Source organism: Eurosta solidaginis, chromosome 1, assembly GCF_040869045.1.
Source record: "Eurosta solidaginis isolate ZX-2024a chromosome 1, ASM4086904v1, whole genome shotgun sequence".
NCBI lineage: Eukaryota > Metazoa > Arthropoda > Insecta > Diptera > Tephritidae > Eurosta > Eurosta solidaginis.
This window is the reverse complement of record NC_090319.1, coordinates 108042889-108059917: the sequence shown is the minus strand read 5'-3', so window position 1 is coordinate 108059917 and position 17029 is coordinate 108042889. Positions and strand designations below refer to the sequence as shown.

Below are 17029 nucleotides of genomic sequence, written 5' to 3'. Positions count from 1 at the left end.
AACCATAAAACTATAACCAGATAAAGCAGCTGATCGAACCTACCTTAAGCGTCAAATACACGACACGAAATTTCCGCGAACATTCCGTTATGTCATGTTTCTGCGACCTTTTCTGTCGTGTATGGTGGTGTTTGCCAGTTCGCGCAAATGTTCGCCAAAAATCAAAATATTTTAATTTTTGGCGAACATTTTCGCGAACTGTTCGTGCGTGTATGGCGAAATAGCTCATAATCGTAGTAATTTCTGAACGGAACAGACGTGCGCGGAAAAGTAAAATGGACAATAAAAAATTTCTGAGTGAATTTATTGAAATGTATAAATCTTTGCCATCTTTGTGGCAAGTAAAAAGCAAAGATTATTGTAATAGAATTAAAAAGAATAATGATTATGCGACTTTAATCTGCCACAGCGAGCAATATTGCTGCAGCACAATTGTTGTCCGTATTCATCGCTGTCTGAAAGAGAACTAATGTTCGGCCAAAAGTTCGTATGGTGTATGGAAAAGCTGCGAACAAGATTGCGGAATGTTCGTGTCGTGTATTTGGTGCTTTATGGAAATCAATGTAATCGATTAATGGTGCCATACCATAACGCTAAGTCGATTACATTGATTTCCATAAGGTAGGTGAGATCAGCTGTTTTATCTGGTTATGGCTTTAGGGTATAAGTCAACATTAATTCGCCCTTTAGGCCGTGTTCACATATGTATAATTTAGTGTACCTTACGCCATAACTTAATGCCATAAGTATGTATTCCTACAATGTTATATTGTATTCCTACACTATGGTTCCATAGTCTGGTGGGAAGCTCTAAGTAAGAGCTACAATCTCATCGGCCTGCAAAAAGTCCAGCGCACTGCGTGTGTTGGTGCCATGGGGGCCGGACGCACTTTCCCCACAGCTGCTTCAGACCCCATTTTGCACTTGCTTCCGATCGACTTGCATATACTTTGTACATCGTCACAAACCGCACTGAGACTCAGGGAGTCTGGGTGTTGGAAGGATACTCAACAAGGGCATAGTAGTATCCTAAAGAAACTTCCGGATGGTACATGTAGTACCGAGACAAATTACTACCCTCGCAAACTGAAATTTGAGTACGGTTGTAATACCGCCATTCCAAGCAGGAACGAGTGGAAGAGAGGGTCGACGACATCCAAAATTGACCCTGACGGCTCCAAGATGGAAATAGGAGTAGGGGCGGGAGTCTGCTCTGAGTCCCTAGATTTGTCTGCATCAATCAGACTCCTTCGCACTGCAGCGTGTTTCAAGCAGAAGTCCTCGCGATTTAGCAAGCCTGCAAATCACTGGAGGGCTTGAACGTAGCTGGTAAAGTTTGCATCCTGTCGGATAGCCAAGCAGCAATAAAAGCGCCTTCCCCGCCGCACATTAACTCAAAATTAGTGTGGGCTTGTAAGCTACTCATATCCCAGTTAACCACCAATCTAGAACTATACGTTATCTGGGTCCCGGGTCATAGGGGGATAGAGGGTAACCCGAAGGCCGACGAGCTGGCACGCAGGGGCTCATCGGAGATGAGCGAGGAAACAACCAGTGTCGAAGTAGGCATACCCTTAGCAGTAGCCAGGGGGAATATCCAAAGCTTCTACTTGAAGAAAGCACAAACAAAGTGGAATATCATCACCACCTGTCCATTATCAAAATCCATTTGGCCAAACTATGATGGAAAGAGCACCAGAAGTCTTCTGAACAAATCCAGGGCCAACACACGCAAACTGATAGCAGTCTGCACCGGTCATTGGGCAGTAGGTACGCATGCGGAAAAGATAGGCATTCCGTATAATGACTACTGCAGAAGCTGCAAAGATCCAAATGCCAGGGAGACAGTAGAACACTTTATGGTAAATGCCCGGCTCTAGCTCGAGCCCTACTAAGGTTTCTTGGAACTCCGTTTATAGAAGACCTTAGAGGTTTATCTGTGATCGCAATCCCGAAAATATTTTTTATTAAGGTCTAAAAAGTTTCAATGAACTGCGTATAGATATAAAAAGTTGTAATGAAATCGTAGCTTTTAAAGCAAAACTTTATGAATATTGTAAAACCTTAGCAAAAAGATAGTAAATTGTAATATAATTTAATTTATGAATTAGGCTTTTTTGCCGTAATAAATAAATGAAATGAAATTAAATGAAAAATATTCTTAATTTTATTTACAACTCTGGCTCGTTGTAGTACATTGACCGTAGCATTCCGTAAGTTTTAGACGAGTTACATGGCATCAAAACGGCTTTAAATAGCTACTTGGGTCGCAGCCATTTCACCTACCTACCTTTATCTTAATCTCGATCATCTTTCGTTAGAACGCCACTATTGTTATTTACTAGTGATGTGGTGCTAGTTATCGCTACACTAATATTCGACATTATCAATAGTGTATCGATATTTTGCAGAGCTCTATGATAAAATATTCGTCATTTTATTTGTACCATAGTGTACAAGTACAAGTGTGTTGACTTATCTGTCAAGCATTCTGACAGGCACTCGCTGGATTCGGAATGACAGCGAATTCAAAATGGATACCATTACCGAATGCTCCGAATGATTGAAAAATTGAAAAAGTCGAGGCGATTGGTAGACAAAAATGTTGTCGTTGAGACCAAACCCTGCAAAAATCGTGTGACCAAAAACGCACACAGCCACACGAATTTTTGACAGGGGTGACGATTTGGAATGAAAAATCCCCCAAATGAAATAGCATGTTGACAAATTTAGCTTTCCCACAAGGTATCGTGCTCTCTCGCACCTATTATTTTTATAGGGATAGCAAAATACGTCATTTTTGCGTTCAAAAAAATCCGCCATTTCTAATTCAGCAGAGACAGCAAAACATTTGGTGGTGGAAAATTTTTTCAATTTTCAGAGTTTTAAGTGTAATATCTCCGGAAAGATTTAAACTTAAGAGGGAGTTCTCCAGATCACAAATATATATATTTTAAAGTGCGCAAACTTATAACTTAAAAGTTATTTGGTGTTAAAGTTTGCAAATTTCTATACAAATTTTATATGTGTATACGTATATATATGTGGCAGAGCACAGCTTTGTAATGTCATCAATAAAATATATATATATATATATATATGCATGTTGCTACAAAAGCGCGATTGATTTAATAAAAACATTTATAATTAGTAAAAACAATGCAAAAATGAAATGTGAAATATACAAAAATGCAATTTAAGTTTATCGTTGCTAATTTATATAGATATGTATGTGGATTAAGGTTTTGAAAGATGTGTAAATTGTAATTTAAAGTGCTATAGGAATTTGCTAAATTTGCAAACTTTAACAACAAATAACTTTTAAATTATAAGTTTGCGCACTTTAAAATATATATATTTGTGATCGGGAGAACTCTTTCATTTGATACCAAGTTTTACCCCGAACTCGGGGGGTGCTATTCTAAAATTTTCCCAGTCTTTAATATACAATGATTTTTGCTGTTTATTTCGACAAACATTTTTGATTTGATTTTTGACGCGACTGGTTACTCTTGGCCGTTTATTAACTAAATTGATAACTTTCAGGATGAAATCCTCAAAGCAGCTGTAATGAAATATGGCAAAAACCAGTGGTCACGTATTGCATCACTGCTGCACCGCAAATCTGTCAAGCAATGTAAGGCACGCTGGTACGAATGGCTTGATCCTAGCATAAAGAAGGCAGAATGGTCACGGGAGGAGGATGAAAAGGTTTTTATTTTGCCAAATTAATGCCAACACAATGGCGTACAATGGCGCCGATTATTTCAGAGGGTTAACTGGCACCAATTGTTCACACCAAATTGTTAGTTACAGGATTCGCCACGGGTAGGTGAGGTTGGCAATCACAACCCCTTGAATCATTTTGGTCGGCAGGTATGCCGCGGATATATTCTTGGCACTTGTTATTGATGGCTTTTATGATGCCACAAACACAACCTGGACAGACGCCAATGCTCAGTCAACCACCCAAGCCGGGTCAACCCCCAATACCCGGACACGTCCGGACGTCCCAGTTATAATGTATGCTAATACAACTAATAATTTACAAATTTGCTGATTATTATTTTTGTGTTATTTTCTTTAGCAACCACCTGCACCTGTTACTGGTAAATATCAACAGCCGCAACAGTATGATCAAGCCCAACGCCGTTTAGATCCCGATCAGATGCCAAATCCGATAAGCATTATCATTGAAAATCAAAATAGCGCTGGTGGTGCTTTTATTATTAATGAACAGGGTTTATTACCACCATTGGTGACCACAAAATATGTGGTAGAAGATCAGGGTAACTCCTCGCCACGTTACGTTAGGTATCGATAATCGAAATTAATGTTTTGTTTGGCAATTACATTGATCTTTCTTCTTTGCAGGTCGTCTTTGTATTGCATACCTGCAACAGCTGATTTATTAAAAACAACAGCTTTGTCCATTACACTTACCGCCTCACCAATGGTACGAACGGAAGAGGGTGAATATGAGCCACCCATTGTAAATTTTGGTGAATTGGGTGCAATTAGATGTAATCGTTGCAAGGCTCATATGCAACTTGTAGATGCTGGTCGTCGTTTCCAATGTCTAATGTGTAAAGTAACAACAGATGGTAAAAAAAAAATCTTTCACTTTTACTTGTGTTCATTGATCAATATTTTTTCTCAACAGTGCCAACTGCATATTTCCAACATTTGGGCCACACCGGACAGCGTGTCGATAAATATGAACGTCCTGAACTTGTATTGGGTACATGAGTATTTGTGTAAAAAATGTTTGGGTACCGATAGCTCTCAAGGTAAACCTCAAGTCATATCCAACATCAATGCCTCGCATTCAATTGTGGACGCTGTACGCACTACATTGGGTTCACGTAGTATGGACAAGCATATTGTTGATTCCAGTGGTAAGGCCACAATTTCAAATGATGGGGCAACAATTATGAAACTATTGGATATTGTGCATCCAGCCGTAAAACTCTAATCGACATCGCCAAATCTCAAGATGCTGAGGTAAGTTTTTTGTTATATTAGAATGTGTAGAATAAAAATTTTTCTCTTATCAGGTCGGCGACGGCACCACTTCAGTAGTACTTTAAGCAGGTGAAATCTTAAAACAAGTTAAACCAAATTTTGAGGAAGGCGTGCATGCACGTATCATCATTAAAGCTATACGTAAAGCATTATAATTATGCATGACCAAAATATGACATGGCTGTACATGTCGAAGCGCCAATCAAAGGAACACCAAAGTGCTTTATTGGAAAAATGCTCTGCCACAGCAATGTCCTCCAATGCCCAAGAGTATCAGAAAATTGTTAATGCTGAATGGCGTCTCCTGTACAATAAACTAGGTAAGTAAGGCGCCAATGTTGTGTTTTCTAAACTACCAATTGGTGATGTTGGTACACAGTATTTTGCAGATCGTGAAATGTTCTTTTGGTGTACCAGAAGAAGATTTGAAACGTACAATGAGAGCTTGTGGTGGTGCTGTTATGACTGAAGCTAATGATATTAATTCAAGTGATTTGGGTCAATGTGATTACTTTGAAGAACGTCAAGTTGGTGGTGAACATTTCAACATTTTCCAAGGTTTGATAGTGGGTTTGACATTAATTTCATTTTTATAGTTTATAATTATTTAAAGGTTGCGTTAATGATAGAACATATACATTGATTTTACGTGGCGGTGCCGAACAATTTTTGGAAGAAACTGAGCTTCGTTACATGATGCTATAATGATTGTGCGGCGTACAATTAAACATGATTCTGTTGTTGCTGGTAAGTCAAAATACAAATTGAAAAAAATGTATAATCTTAAATTGTTAAGTAATATTATGAAAAGATTGTGTCCAACTCCGGAAGAAAAAACTATAAAATTTGTGTCAGTGAAATGATAATTATTGCTTTTGGTTGTAGTTTTGAGGCATCGTCTTCGAGTGCCTTCTGGTCGTATATGCCGTTTCTTTTGCCAACTACCTGTAAGGCGTTAAACTGATCAGTAACGTCGCCGTGGTCTCGTTCAGTGTAATGTGTAATGGCGACCCCAAGTTCCTCGTGTAAATAGGGGGTGGGGCGGGATGGCTTAGGAGGTTTAAAGTGATGATATTAATCGTTCCCGAGATGGTTGTTGTTGTTGTAGCAGTGCGTCGCCCCACCTAATAGCCGCGACCGATCACAAATTGTCATCAATATCCTCTAACGGGAGTCCAAGGAAACTTGCCGTTTCAACAGGGGTGGACCATAAGGAAAGGGGTGTTAGAGGCGTTGGTTCCACATTACAATTAAAGAGATGGATGGTGTCATGTGGGGACACATTGCAAGCGGGGCATACATTTTGTATGTCGGGGTTGATTCTGGATAGGTAAGAGTTTAACCTGTTACAGTATTCAGAACGAAGTTGAGCTAGAGTGACTCGCTTTTCCCTGGGGAGTATGCGGTCCTCTTCCGCAAGTTTTGGGTACTGTTCTTTGAGTACTTCACCGGGCAATTCCTAGCATAAAGGTACGACGCCTGTTTGTGGAGTTCACCATGGACCTGCTTGTTTTTTTGCTTCATACGGCTGAGTTCTCAGGTGTCGTATTTCCTCATAATGCTTACGGAGATTACTCTTTAAGGTCCTAAGTGGTGTTGGATCAACAATCAGATGTCTGTTGGGATGCCCAGGTTTCTGGGTATTCTACAGAAACTGTTTGGTTAGCATTTCATTTCTTTCCCTTATTGGGAGTTTTCTCGCTTCATTGTGCAGGTGGTGTTCCGAGGACATAAGAAGGCAGCCCGTAGCGGTTTTGGGGGCAGCATTTTGGCAGGCCTGTATTTTCTTCCAGTGAGTAACCTTTAGGCTTGGCGACCATATCGGAGACGCGTACCATGCAAACGTCTATTTATATTTACCCCCAGTACTGCCGATTTATCGAATTATATTAAATGTTTGTTACAGCTCTGGGTAATGTCATATGGTCGACATTTGGCGCGGCCATGTTTTAAATAAGGTCACCAATGATTTGGTTGGTGACAATATCAGGTTTCGCGAGGCGACAAAACTGGAGAGATTGGGGAGATAGCTGTTTTTTTTTTTTTATTACAAAGCTCATCGATGTAGGAAACAATAGCATAGGCGTAGAAGCAAAAGTGACTACTTGTGGTAAAGGTAGCTATTGATATGTAGAAGTTAAGCAGAAGTTTGAATATGAGTTTTTTAAGTTATTGCAAAAAAACCGTTGAGGATTTTTATTATCTTACCAGGTACCTTCGTACATGTTTCTATGAATGAAGAATAAAACCTACTCAAACTCAATTTTGACCAGGACAAAGCCGCTGAGACTTCGCTATACTTTAACATACAATACGTTACCCCATTTTAGCACAACTATCATTTTTTGATTTTATTAAATTTTATAAAATGTTTCTTCATCTACAGTTCCATTTCGGTATTGGATGGTAAATATGTGGAAGAAATCTATGCGCGTAAATCGCAACATATTATCTTGGTCGAGCGTTTCTTCAATAGCTCTCTAGTGGTGATAGTGACAGCAGAGAAACCCAACTGTTTACAAATGTTACACTTCAAAAAGAATCAAAATGTCTGCCATTGCGTCTACGGCTCAAATACCCACAGTATATAAATGAATCGAACGCACTTAATTGTCTGCCTAACGGATAGTATACACATTCATCAAATCGAAAATATTGCACCAAACGAACTGGGTCTGAATACTGAAACAGTACACATATTCAAAATCGATGAGAAGGCCGTGATGATGGTATAGGGTACAGCTAAAGCTTTACAAACAGCAAAAATTGCTGGCGCCAAGCAATTGGAAAAGGCAGTGAAGCATTCATCACACTGTACGGATGGTGTAAAGTTAGAAACTGCTGTTGTAACAGCTGCCACCGACACAACGGTCATCTCTACTTCGCCGAGTAACGGCTCGTCCGACTATCTATCGAAGACAGTATAATCATATCTTTTGCCAACACAGGTTAGCGATGTGCTTGCACAGGAAAATATTTCAATTGGAAAACAAAAACCAATTAAGAGAGTTTATTTATTATTAAAGTATTTACTTTTCTTTATATCAACAGTATTAATTTAAGTTGCAATATCACGTACATATATAATAAGGGATGTGATACGATTGCTGTCGGAATTAGATTTGAAACCAATCAATACTCCTGCTAAGGGTTGTAGAATTATTGCTTGAATAATTAGATTTAGAACAATAATAAGTCTGACTTAATTACAAGTCGTACATTTTTAAATTCATCAATTACGACAGCAATCGGATTCTACGACACCTTTGAATATTCTTGATCTGAAAAAAGAGTAAACCTAATCTGAATTTCTACTAAGCTTTAAGTTGTAGATTATTCAAATAATTGGAGTTTTTTCTAAAGCTTAAAATTATTTTCTGCTCGCTTAGAAAAGATTTCAATTGGAAAACAAAAACCAATTAAGAGAGTTTATGTTATTATTAAAGTACTTACTTTTCTTTATATCAATTGTATTAATTTAAGTTGCAATATCACGTACATATATAATAAGGGATGTGATACGATTGCTGTCGGAATTAGATTTGAAACCAATCAATACTCCTGCTATGTGTTGCAGAATTATTGCTTGAATGATTAGATTTAGAACAATAATAAGTCTGACTCAATTACTAGTCGTACATTTTTAAGTTCATCAATTACGACAGCAATCTGATCCACGACACCTTTGAATATTCTTGATCTGAATTTCTACTAAGCTTTAAGTTGTATATTATTCAAATAATTGGAGTTTTTTCTAAAGCTTAATATTATTTTTTTGCTCGCTTAGAAGAGATTGGAAAACAAAAACCAATTAAGCGAGTTTATTTATTATTAAAGTTCTTCTGTTTTATATGAACTGGATTAATATAAGTTCCAATTTCATGTACATATATAATAATATTGAAAATAATAAATATTGAAAATTCAATTTTTTTGGTTCATATTTTATTCATATGGCTGCTCCAGGTAAAGTAAATCTGCAGGTAAAATTCACGTTATATGGCGGTTATATAAATGGTAAAACCGCAGTAAAATTGATTGTCAAATGGCTCGAAAATGTAGAGTGAAATGACGGAAAAATGACCGCCATTTGACGAGCATTGTGACGTGTGTGAGCAGCACAGTGCTATGCTCACATCCTATAAGTGGGAGCGGAATGCACGATCACATTAATAGGAACGAAACGGAAAATTTGGTCACAAAAGTTCATCACGCCCATGCAAACGTGACTATGAATATAACCGCTGCAGAAAGTCACAATGACCGTAAAATGACTAGTAAAATGACGTGGAGCGTTTTTGCAGGGAAAATGCGACTCTAGACCTGAGATTTCCATCAGGTGAGCGAAGCTGTTTGTAGTTTTGACGTTTATCGCTTAGTGAACACACTTGGTATAGGTACACTATGATTTGTACGTTTGGTGAAAAGTAGGCAAAATCCAGTAAGAAATATCTATTACTATTTTAAAATGGCTACACTCCTGACAGAAATAAGTCGGGTAAGATGTTTTCTGTGTCGACGCAAAATTGCAGCACCTCGGGATAAAAAGCACATCGACAATAGTACATGCCCAACATCAAAAAAATCCTTTCGAGAGGTATTGCTTTATTTGGCTAAACACGCTAATTCAGAACTACACATTGCCACAGGCGAATCGGTTTGTTCGTCTTGCCATTTTGAAATAGTAGAATACGACACATATCTTATGAAAGCGCTAAAGAAACAGCGTATTCTTCTAGATTTAATCGACAAGGCCATTACAGGATTTGACTCGGATTTTGAAAATGATATTATTCCAGACACGAGTGCTTTGGATGAGCTTACTGATGACCACTTTTTTGATGATGCAGATGTATCGGACAATGAAATCGAAAGAACCATAGATGATGCTATGGATGATGATGATGATAGGACTGAAGCTATAATTGGTAGACCTCGGAAGGATCGTGAATATAAAATAAAATGCGACTTTTGTGCAATGAAATTTCGTACGAAACAAAATTTGCACAAGCATGTATCCAACGTACATAAAAAATTTACTTGCGAATTGTGTCCCTACAGCCATAGAAATGAAGACTATGTTAAGTTGCATATGAATACTCACGAAGGTAAAAATGAGAATCAATGTCGGGATTGTGGCAAAGAATTTACCTCGAAAATGAGCGTCATTCGTCATATGGAAGCCCATTACGATTCAAGAAAATACCAATGTGACAAATGCGGTCTTTGTTTTTCACAAACGACTGTTTTATACAACCATAAACTTCAGCACGAAGCTGAAGAGCAACCCCTGCAGTGTGACATATGTACTCAGGTATTCAAGACAAAACGTACTTACCGTCGTCATATGATAACTCACCGTGCGGATCGACCACGTTATAGCTGCGATTATTGCTCCAAAACATTTACCGAAAAATATACTCTCAAAATTCATAAACGTACACATCCTGAAGCTGTGGAATCTAGTGAAGTGAAGCAACCGCAACAGCAAATATCATCACAGGAGAATGATGAATCAACATACGCTCCACCGAAAACACCACCGCAAGAATCGAAATTTAATTGTATAATATGTGAACAAGTGTTTACCGTAAAGGATCATCTTAATAAACATATGGAGAAAGAACATGATGTTATCCTGAAGTCTTTGACAATAAACAACTTTACAGAATATGATGAAGTCGACGAAAGCAGCAAGAAGTCGTGCAATATATGCGGACAAATTTTCAGTGCTCAACCAAACTTGGATTATCATTTAAAATACGTTCATACTAATACATTTTAGAGATACTTGCAAAAAGTGGTGCGGCAAATAACTTTTAAAATTGTATTAAGGTATTTTTAGATGTATTACATATGGGAGTTTCCGTATGTATCAACCAAGAGCAAAAAAATTAAGTTTTGCCTAGGATAATTTTATAGATGTCAATTGAAACACTATTAAGGACTGTTCCAAAAAGAAAGTGCACACTTTAATTTGCTTGTAATTCGACGAGTTTGCGACTTTATCATTAAATTTTTTTCTAATGAAAAATAGCATATTTAAACTGCACCTTTTCCAGATTGAAATGAGAAGGGGGTAATTGTATTTCAAAAAAGGTACCAGGATTTTGGAAACTGTCGTTTGGACTTAAGAAATGATAGTTGGCTTTCAGAATATGTTAATAGGAATTCAGAAAGGAATTGAATTTCAAAATTGGATTTCAGAAAGACTAAGCAAATTTCAGAATATGTAAATTGGATTTCAGAAATTTTTAGAAACAAGTTTTTTCAATTAGAATAACATTTTTCTAAGCGAAGTCGCCCCTCGGCAGTGTTTGACAAGCACTCTGAGTGTATTTCTGCTATGGAAAGCTCTCAGTGAAAGTTCATCCGCCTTGCAGATGCCGTTCAGAGTCAGCATAAAACAAGTAGGTCCCGTTCCGCCAATTTGTAGGAAAGATTAAAAAGCACGACGCAAAGTGGGAGAGAAGCTCGGCATTAAATCTCTTCGGAGGTTATGGCGCATTTCGTTTTTTTTTTTAGGTTGATGAATCACCTTTATTATTGCGTTATGATAAGTACCATTCAAGTTATCGATTAATTTAAACTGTTTGATATGTGTGTACAGTTTAAATAATGTGTAATAATATAAGTTAAAATAAGATGTATATATGTAAAAAAATTTTTTGAAAACAATTATTCTCAAACTGTCATATCTCGCATTGCTTCTGCACCTACATTGAAGGCTAAAGCTTATTGGGTTCCTGAGCACAGCCCATTCCTGGTAACTTTTGCTTCGTCCATTTTTCTCTCTAGGTATTGCAGCAGTCGCACCGAAACATTTAGGCCTTGTTTTTAAGGACTTCTTTAAAAATAACGAAGAATTCAAATGGAAAAGGCATTTGCAAAGTATTTTTGAAAAAACAACTGGAAGATGTCGACGCTACTTGGAAACCTCCTCGTTTTATACTTCCCGGATAAAGCGGCCTAATGTGACAACTACAGGTTCTTTCAAAGCCTCTTATTCAAGAATTTCTCCCTGAAAGGAGCTCTAAGATTTGCTATTTAAATTGGTCACACGATCCGTCGAATTATTGAATAGAATAGACCACACCATCAAATAGCGCTGTTCCCGCAGTGATCCGACACAACGTATGAACTCTCTCTTCGGAACAGTTTTTATGTCGGCCTCTACCTTCAGTTAGTTCAACTATGTTTCTTTTTTTGGCAATTGTACCATTTTTGGTTAAGCTCAACAAATCGTCCATAATTTTGAAGTATACTTCTACCAGACCTGTTGTTGTTGTAGCACCCCTCCTAATAGCTCCGACCGATCACAAATTGTCATCCATATCCTCTAACGGGAGTCCAAGGAAACTTGCTGTTTCGACAGGGGTGGACCATAATGAAAGGGGTGTTAGAGGCGTTGGTTCCACATTACAATTAAAAAGATGGATTCAAGGGGTTGTGTAGCGCAATATATAGCTTCTCCAACCAAATTGTCACCCTCACCTTCGAGCGGCGAATCCGTTTCACTAACAGACGAGGCTCTGGCGACCCCAAGCTTCTCATGGAACTTGGGGGTGGGAAGGGAGGGATGGCCTGAAGGTTCAATGTGGCCATATAAATCGTTCCCGAGATGTTTGGGCCAGCACCTTAATGGTGCTGTGTTACCGGAGCGTATCGGATCTGTATCCGACAAAGGACCATCACATCGATAACACTCCCCAAAGCCTTCAGGGAGTAACCTAATCGCTACAACAACAACAGATGGTTGGTGTCATGTGGGGACACATTGCAAGCGGGGCATACATTTTGTATGTCGGGGTTGATTCTTGATATACAAGAGTTTAACCTGTTACAGTATCCAGAACGAAGTTGAGCCGGAGTGACTCGCGTTTCCCTGGGGAGTATGCGTCCCTCTTCCGCAAGTTTTCGGTACTGTTCCCAGAGTACTGGCTTCACCGGGCAATTCCCGGCATAAAGGTCCGGCGCCTGTTTGTGGAGTTCACCAAGGACCTGCTTGTGTTTTTTTGTTTCATACGGCTGAGTTCTCAGGTGCCGTATTTCCTCAAAACGTTTACGGAGATGACTCCTTAAGTCCCTAGGCGGTGCTGGCTCATCAATCAGATGTCTGTTGGGATGCCCAGGTTTCTGGGTATTCAACAAGAACTGTTTGGTTCGCATCTCATTTCTCTCCCTGATGGGGAGTATTCTCGCCTCATTATGTAGATGGTGTTCTGGGGACATAAGAAGACAGCCCGTGGCGGTTCTGAGCGCAGTATTTTGGCAGGCCTGTAGCTTCTTCCAGTGGGTAGTTTTTAGGCTTGGCGACCATATAGGGGACGCGTAGCACGCAAACGGCTGGCCAATTGCTTTGTATGTGGTAATGAGCGTTTCTTTGTCTTTTCCCCAAGTACTGCCAGCAAGAGATTTGAGGATTTTATTACGGCTCTGGATTTTCGGAACAATTGCGGCTGCGTGCTCACCAAAATGTAGATCCTGATCAAACGTCACACCCAAGATTTTGGGGTGTAGGACAGTCGGTAGCGTAGTGCCATCGACGTGGATGTTCAAAATGGTCGACATTTGGGATGTCCAAGTTTTAAATAGGGTCGCGGAGGGTTTAGTCAGTGATGCCAGGTTTCGCGAGGCGTAAATCTGGAGAGATCAGGGAGGTAGCCGTTTGTTCTGTTGCAAAGCTCATCGATCTTTGGGCCCGGGCCTGTGTCCATTATTGTGCAGTCATCGGCGTAAGAAACGATAGTAACTCCTGGTGGCGAAGGTAGTTTTCATATGTAAAAATTAAACAAAAGTGGGGATAGGACACCACCCTGACACACCCCTTGTTTAATTCTTCTTGGATTTGATATTTCGTTTCTGAATTACGCCGATGCCTGCCGACCACTCAGATAATTTGCGGTCCACCTTTTAAGACATGAGGGAAGGGTTGGTTGTTCTACCAGACCTGTTAAATAGTGATTACTAATGGCAATGATTACCCGTTCAATTGATTATTTTCTTTAAAAGCCATTTACAGCCTGATTCTAATGTGGTAACAACTTTCTTCACCACGGCAACTTTCTTCATGTGGTAACTTTTGTGCCCTTTTGGTATTCTGCTCACGAAAGTAGCCGGATAATTGTTTACCCACAAAAGTAGGTGGTTACATCGAAATAACCACACAACAGCTGTTGTCTAGAAAAAGGCAAAACTGAAAAATAAAGAATTGTGAGCGCAAATAAGTAAACATAATAGTAAAAAAGTGTTGCCTCTTGCTATACATTTTTGTTTCCATGTACTTTCACAGTATATATTACAATATAGCTATGTAAAAACGTATGCATGTATGCACATATGTATATACACATCGTCCCGTTTATTCGTTAACATCGTATCTACGAGTGACACATTTTCGGTAAAGCCATGGCTGAACCATACACGGTGGCAGCATGGTGACATACCTACAAACATAAATAAAAATTCCATGTACTTCGTTTTTGTAAATTCGATGGACAAATGTCAAAATCGTACTGCGCCGGAAGTTGATGTATCAAATTAAATAAAAAAAGTTTATATTCAGCTGTCCCATGCTGCCACCTTGTATCGTTCCGCCATGGGTAAAGCGAAGAAAACCAACTTTTAAATTTCACCACAGACACTGGTGAGTTTTTCGGTGATGACAGCGTTTGCACTTTGGACAGAATCGCGAATAAAACAACTGGTAACGATTTTCGATTACAAAATGTTCTGGGTACTATTTTACCGGTAACGCTAAGAATCGGGCCGTTAATGACTACTTGCCATTATTTTCTATTTTTACAGCCTGATTCTAATGTGGTAACAACTTTCTTCACCACGGCAACTTTCTTCATGTGGTAACTTTTGTACCCTTTTGGTATTCTGCCCACGAAAGTAGCCGGATAATTGTTTACCCACTAAAATAGGTGGTAACATCGATGTAACCACACAAAAGCTGTTGTTTAGAAAAAGGCAATACTGAAAAATAAAGAATTGTGAGCGCAAATAAATAAACATAATAGTAAAAAGTGTTGCCTCTTGCTATACATATTTGTTTCCATGTACTTTAACAGTATATATTACAATATAGCTATGTAAAAACGTATGCATGTATGCACATATGTATATACACATCGTCCCGTTTATTCGTTAACATCGTATCTACGAGTGACACATTTTCGGTAAAGCCGTGGCGGAACCATACACGATGGCAGCATGGTGACATGCCTACAAACATAAATAAAAATTCCATGAACTTCGTTTTTGTAAATTCGATGGACAAATGTCAAAATCGTACTGCGCCGGAAGTTGATGTATCAAATTAAATAAAAAAAGTTTATATTCAGCTGTCCCATGCTGTCACTTTGTATTGTTCCGCCATGGGCAAAGCGAAGAAAACCAACTTTTAAATTTCACCACATACACTGGTGAGTTTTTCGGTGATGACAGCGTTACCACTTTGGCCAGAATCGCGAATAAAACAACTGGTAACGATTTTCGGTTACATAATGTTCTGGGTACTATTTTACCGGTAACGCTAAGAATCGGGCCGTTAATGATTACTTTCCAACAGGGTTCACAGAATGTTTGAAATATACATTTTGTTTTTTTTTTTTTCAAATTATTTTTATAGCAAACACTTGCTTCGAATTTTTTGCTCTTATCATTCCAAAATTTTTGAAGGTAATTCTTTACTTTAAATCACAACTGCTAAAACTCGTCCAAAAGTATCGGGAGAGGTGTCAAAAGACGTGCTTTGGACCCAGGACCACGAATCCGAAAGCGGAAATTGAAAATTGTATATTTTCCCAGTTGTTTGGAAACAAAATTAAAAATTTTCATGTGGTTGTTGTAATTTTGATGAATTTGGGTACCCACAAAAAAAGCTGTGGGTAAAAGTGTTTTGTGCGGATATAGTTTTTGTCTCCAAACCGATGTTGGACCCACCCAGGGTAATATTTTAAAAGCGCGGCCGAAGGCGCAAATGCAGAAAGGTGTTCTGGACAAAAATACTATGGATACCACCCCCGGTTTCGGAGCGCTTCGGGGCCATTTTTCGATTTTTTGGAAATATCTTTTGACAGAAATAAAATTTTTCATTTCCGCCTTTCGATTCATGGTCCCGGGTTCCCGGTGTCTTCACACCTCTCCTGATATTTTTGGACGAGTTTTAGCAGTTGTGAGCTAAAGTAAACAATTACCATCTCTTCAATTGTAATGTGCAACCACCGCCTCTAACACCCCTCTCGTTATGGTCCACCGCTGTTGAAACAGCTAGTTTCCAATGAAGCATCCAATGACACACCTTCTAGCTTTGTAAATATATAGCCTGATGTCCCGTATGGAGATTTAGAGGTATTATACAATCTACAAAAAAGTCATACAATTGCAACATACATAACCAGTGGGCAGAAACTGAAGAATTTGGCTTATTATGAGAGGACTCCATTTCATACCAATTTTCTCGAATACTGCAAAGACTAAGAAATCCGTGCATTAGTGGAGATAGCATTGGCAGGTCCCTCTAGTCAGGTGTCTGTTGAGAGAGCCCTCAGTGCTATACCAACTATCCTTACACAACAAAGGGCAAATGTAAGTGGCAACTCAATCAACAATCTCTTAACTATTAAATTGAATGAAAATTTGTCACATCTTGCCCAATTTTAAACAAATTATAGTGTTTATAAATAAAGTCGGGTGACGAAACCAAAATTCAGCCGTACGCTGTGTACATTTTCTTCTCCTTTGGTACTTAAAAATGAAGATAAGTGTTTCTTACATAGCTCACAGGTATGGAACTTGTCATCAAATTGCACATAGCAACACTTTATGATCGCTTTGTGCAGCTGTGAGGTATCGTGACATGGCGCGAACCAAAATACTTGTCGGCAAGCCTTTATCCCAATACAAATCAAGCACCAGAAATGCTCTCATTTACATGAAGACTGTGATAAGAGAGTGATATCAGCCTTTGTTTAAACTAGGAAATCAACGATGTCAT

General features: G+C 38.7%; 2 protein-coding genes across 2 annotated transcripts in view; both read left to right on the top strand.

The window, feature by feature from the left end:
• Window positions 1-8953, top strand: part of LOC137237552 (uncharacterized) — a 61117-nt gene extending 52164 nt beyond the window's left edge. The window contains exons 3-9 of the mRNA XM_067761313.1: window positions 4088-4314; window positions 4375-4591; window positions 4664-5004; window positions 5058-5345; window positions 5405-5583; window positions 5639-5772; window positions 7412-8953. Coding sequence (XP_067617414.1) covers window positions 4088-4314; window positions 4375-4591; window positions 4664-4975 — 756 coding nt within the window. The 3' untranslated portion in view covers window positions 4976-5004; window positions 5058-5345; window positions 5405-5583; window positions 5639-5772; window positions 7412-8953. The remainder of the gene's footprint in view (window positions 1-4087; window positions 4315-4374; window positions 4592-4663; window positions 5005-5057; window positions 5346-5404; window positions 5584-5638; window positions 5773-7411) is intronic.
• A 461-nt stretch (window positions 8954-9414) lies between these two features.
• LOC137236699 (serendipity locus protein beta-like) lies at window positions 9415-11703 on the top strand. The gene has a single exon (XM_067759635.1). It carries the CDS (start codon window positions 9494-9496, stop codon window positions 10808-10810), a length of 1317 nt encoding a protein of 438 aa, XP_067615736.1. The 5' UTR covers window positions 9415-9493; the 3' UTR covers window positions 10811-11703.
• Window positions 11704-17029: the final 5326 nt, after the last annotated feature.

Bases quoted from the DNA above. Each gene is read 5' to 3' on its own strand.
- LOC137236699 (XM_067759635.1), top strand. From the start codon at position 9,494: ATGGCTACACTCCTGACAGAAATAAGTCGGGTAAGATGTTTTCTGTGT.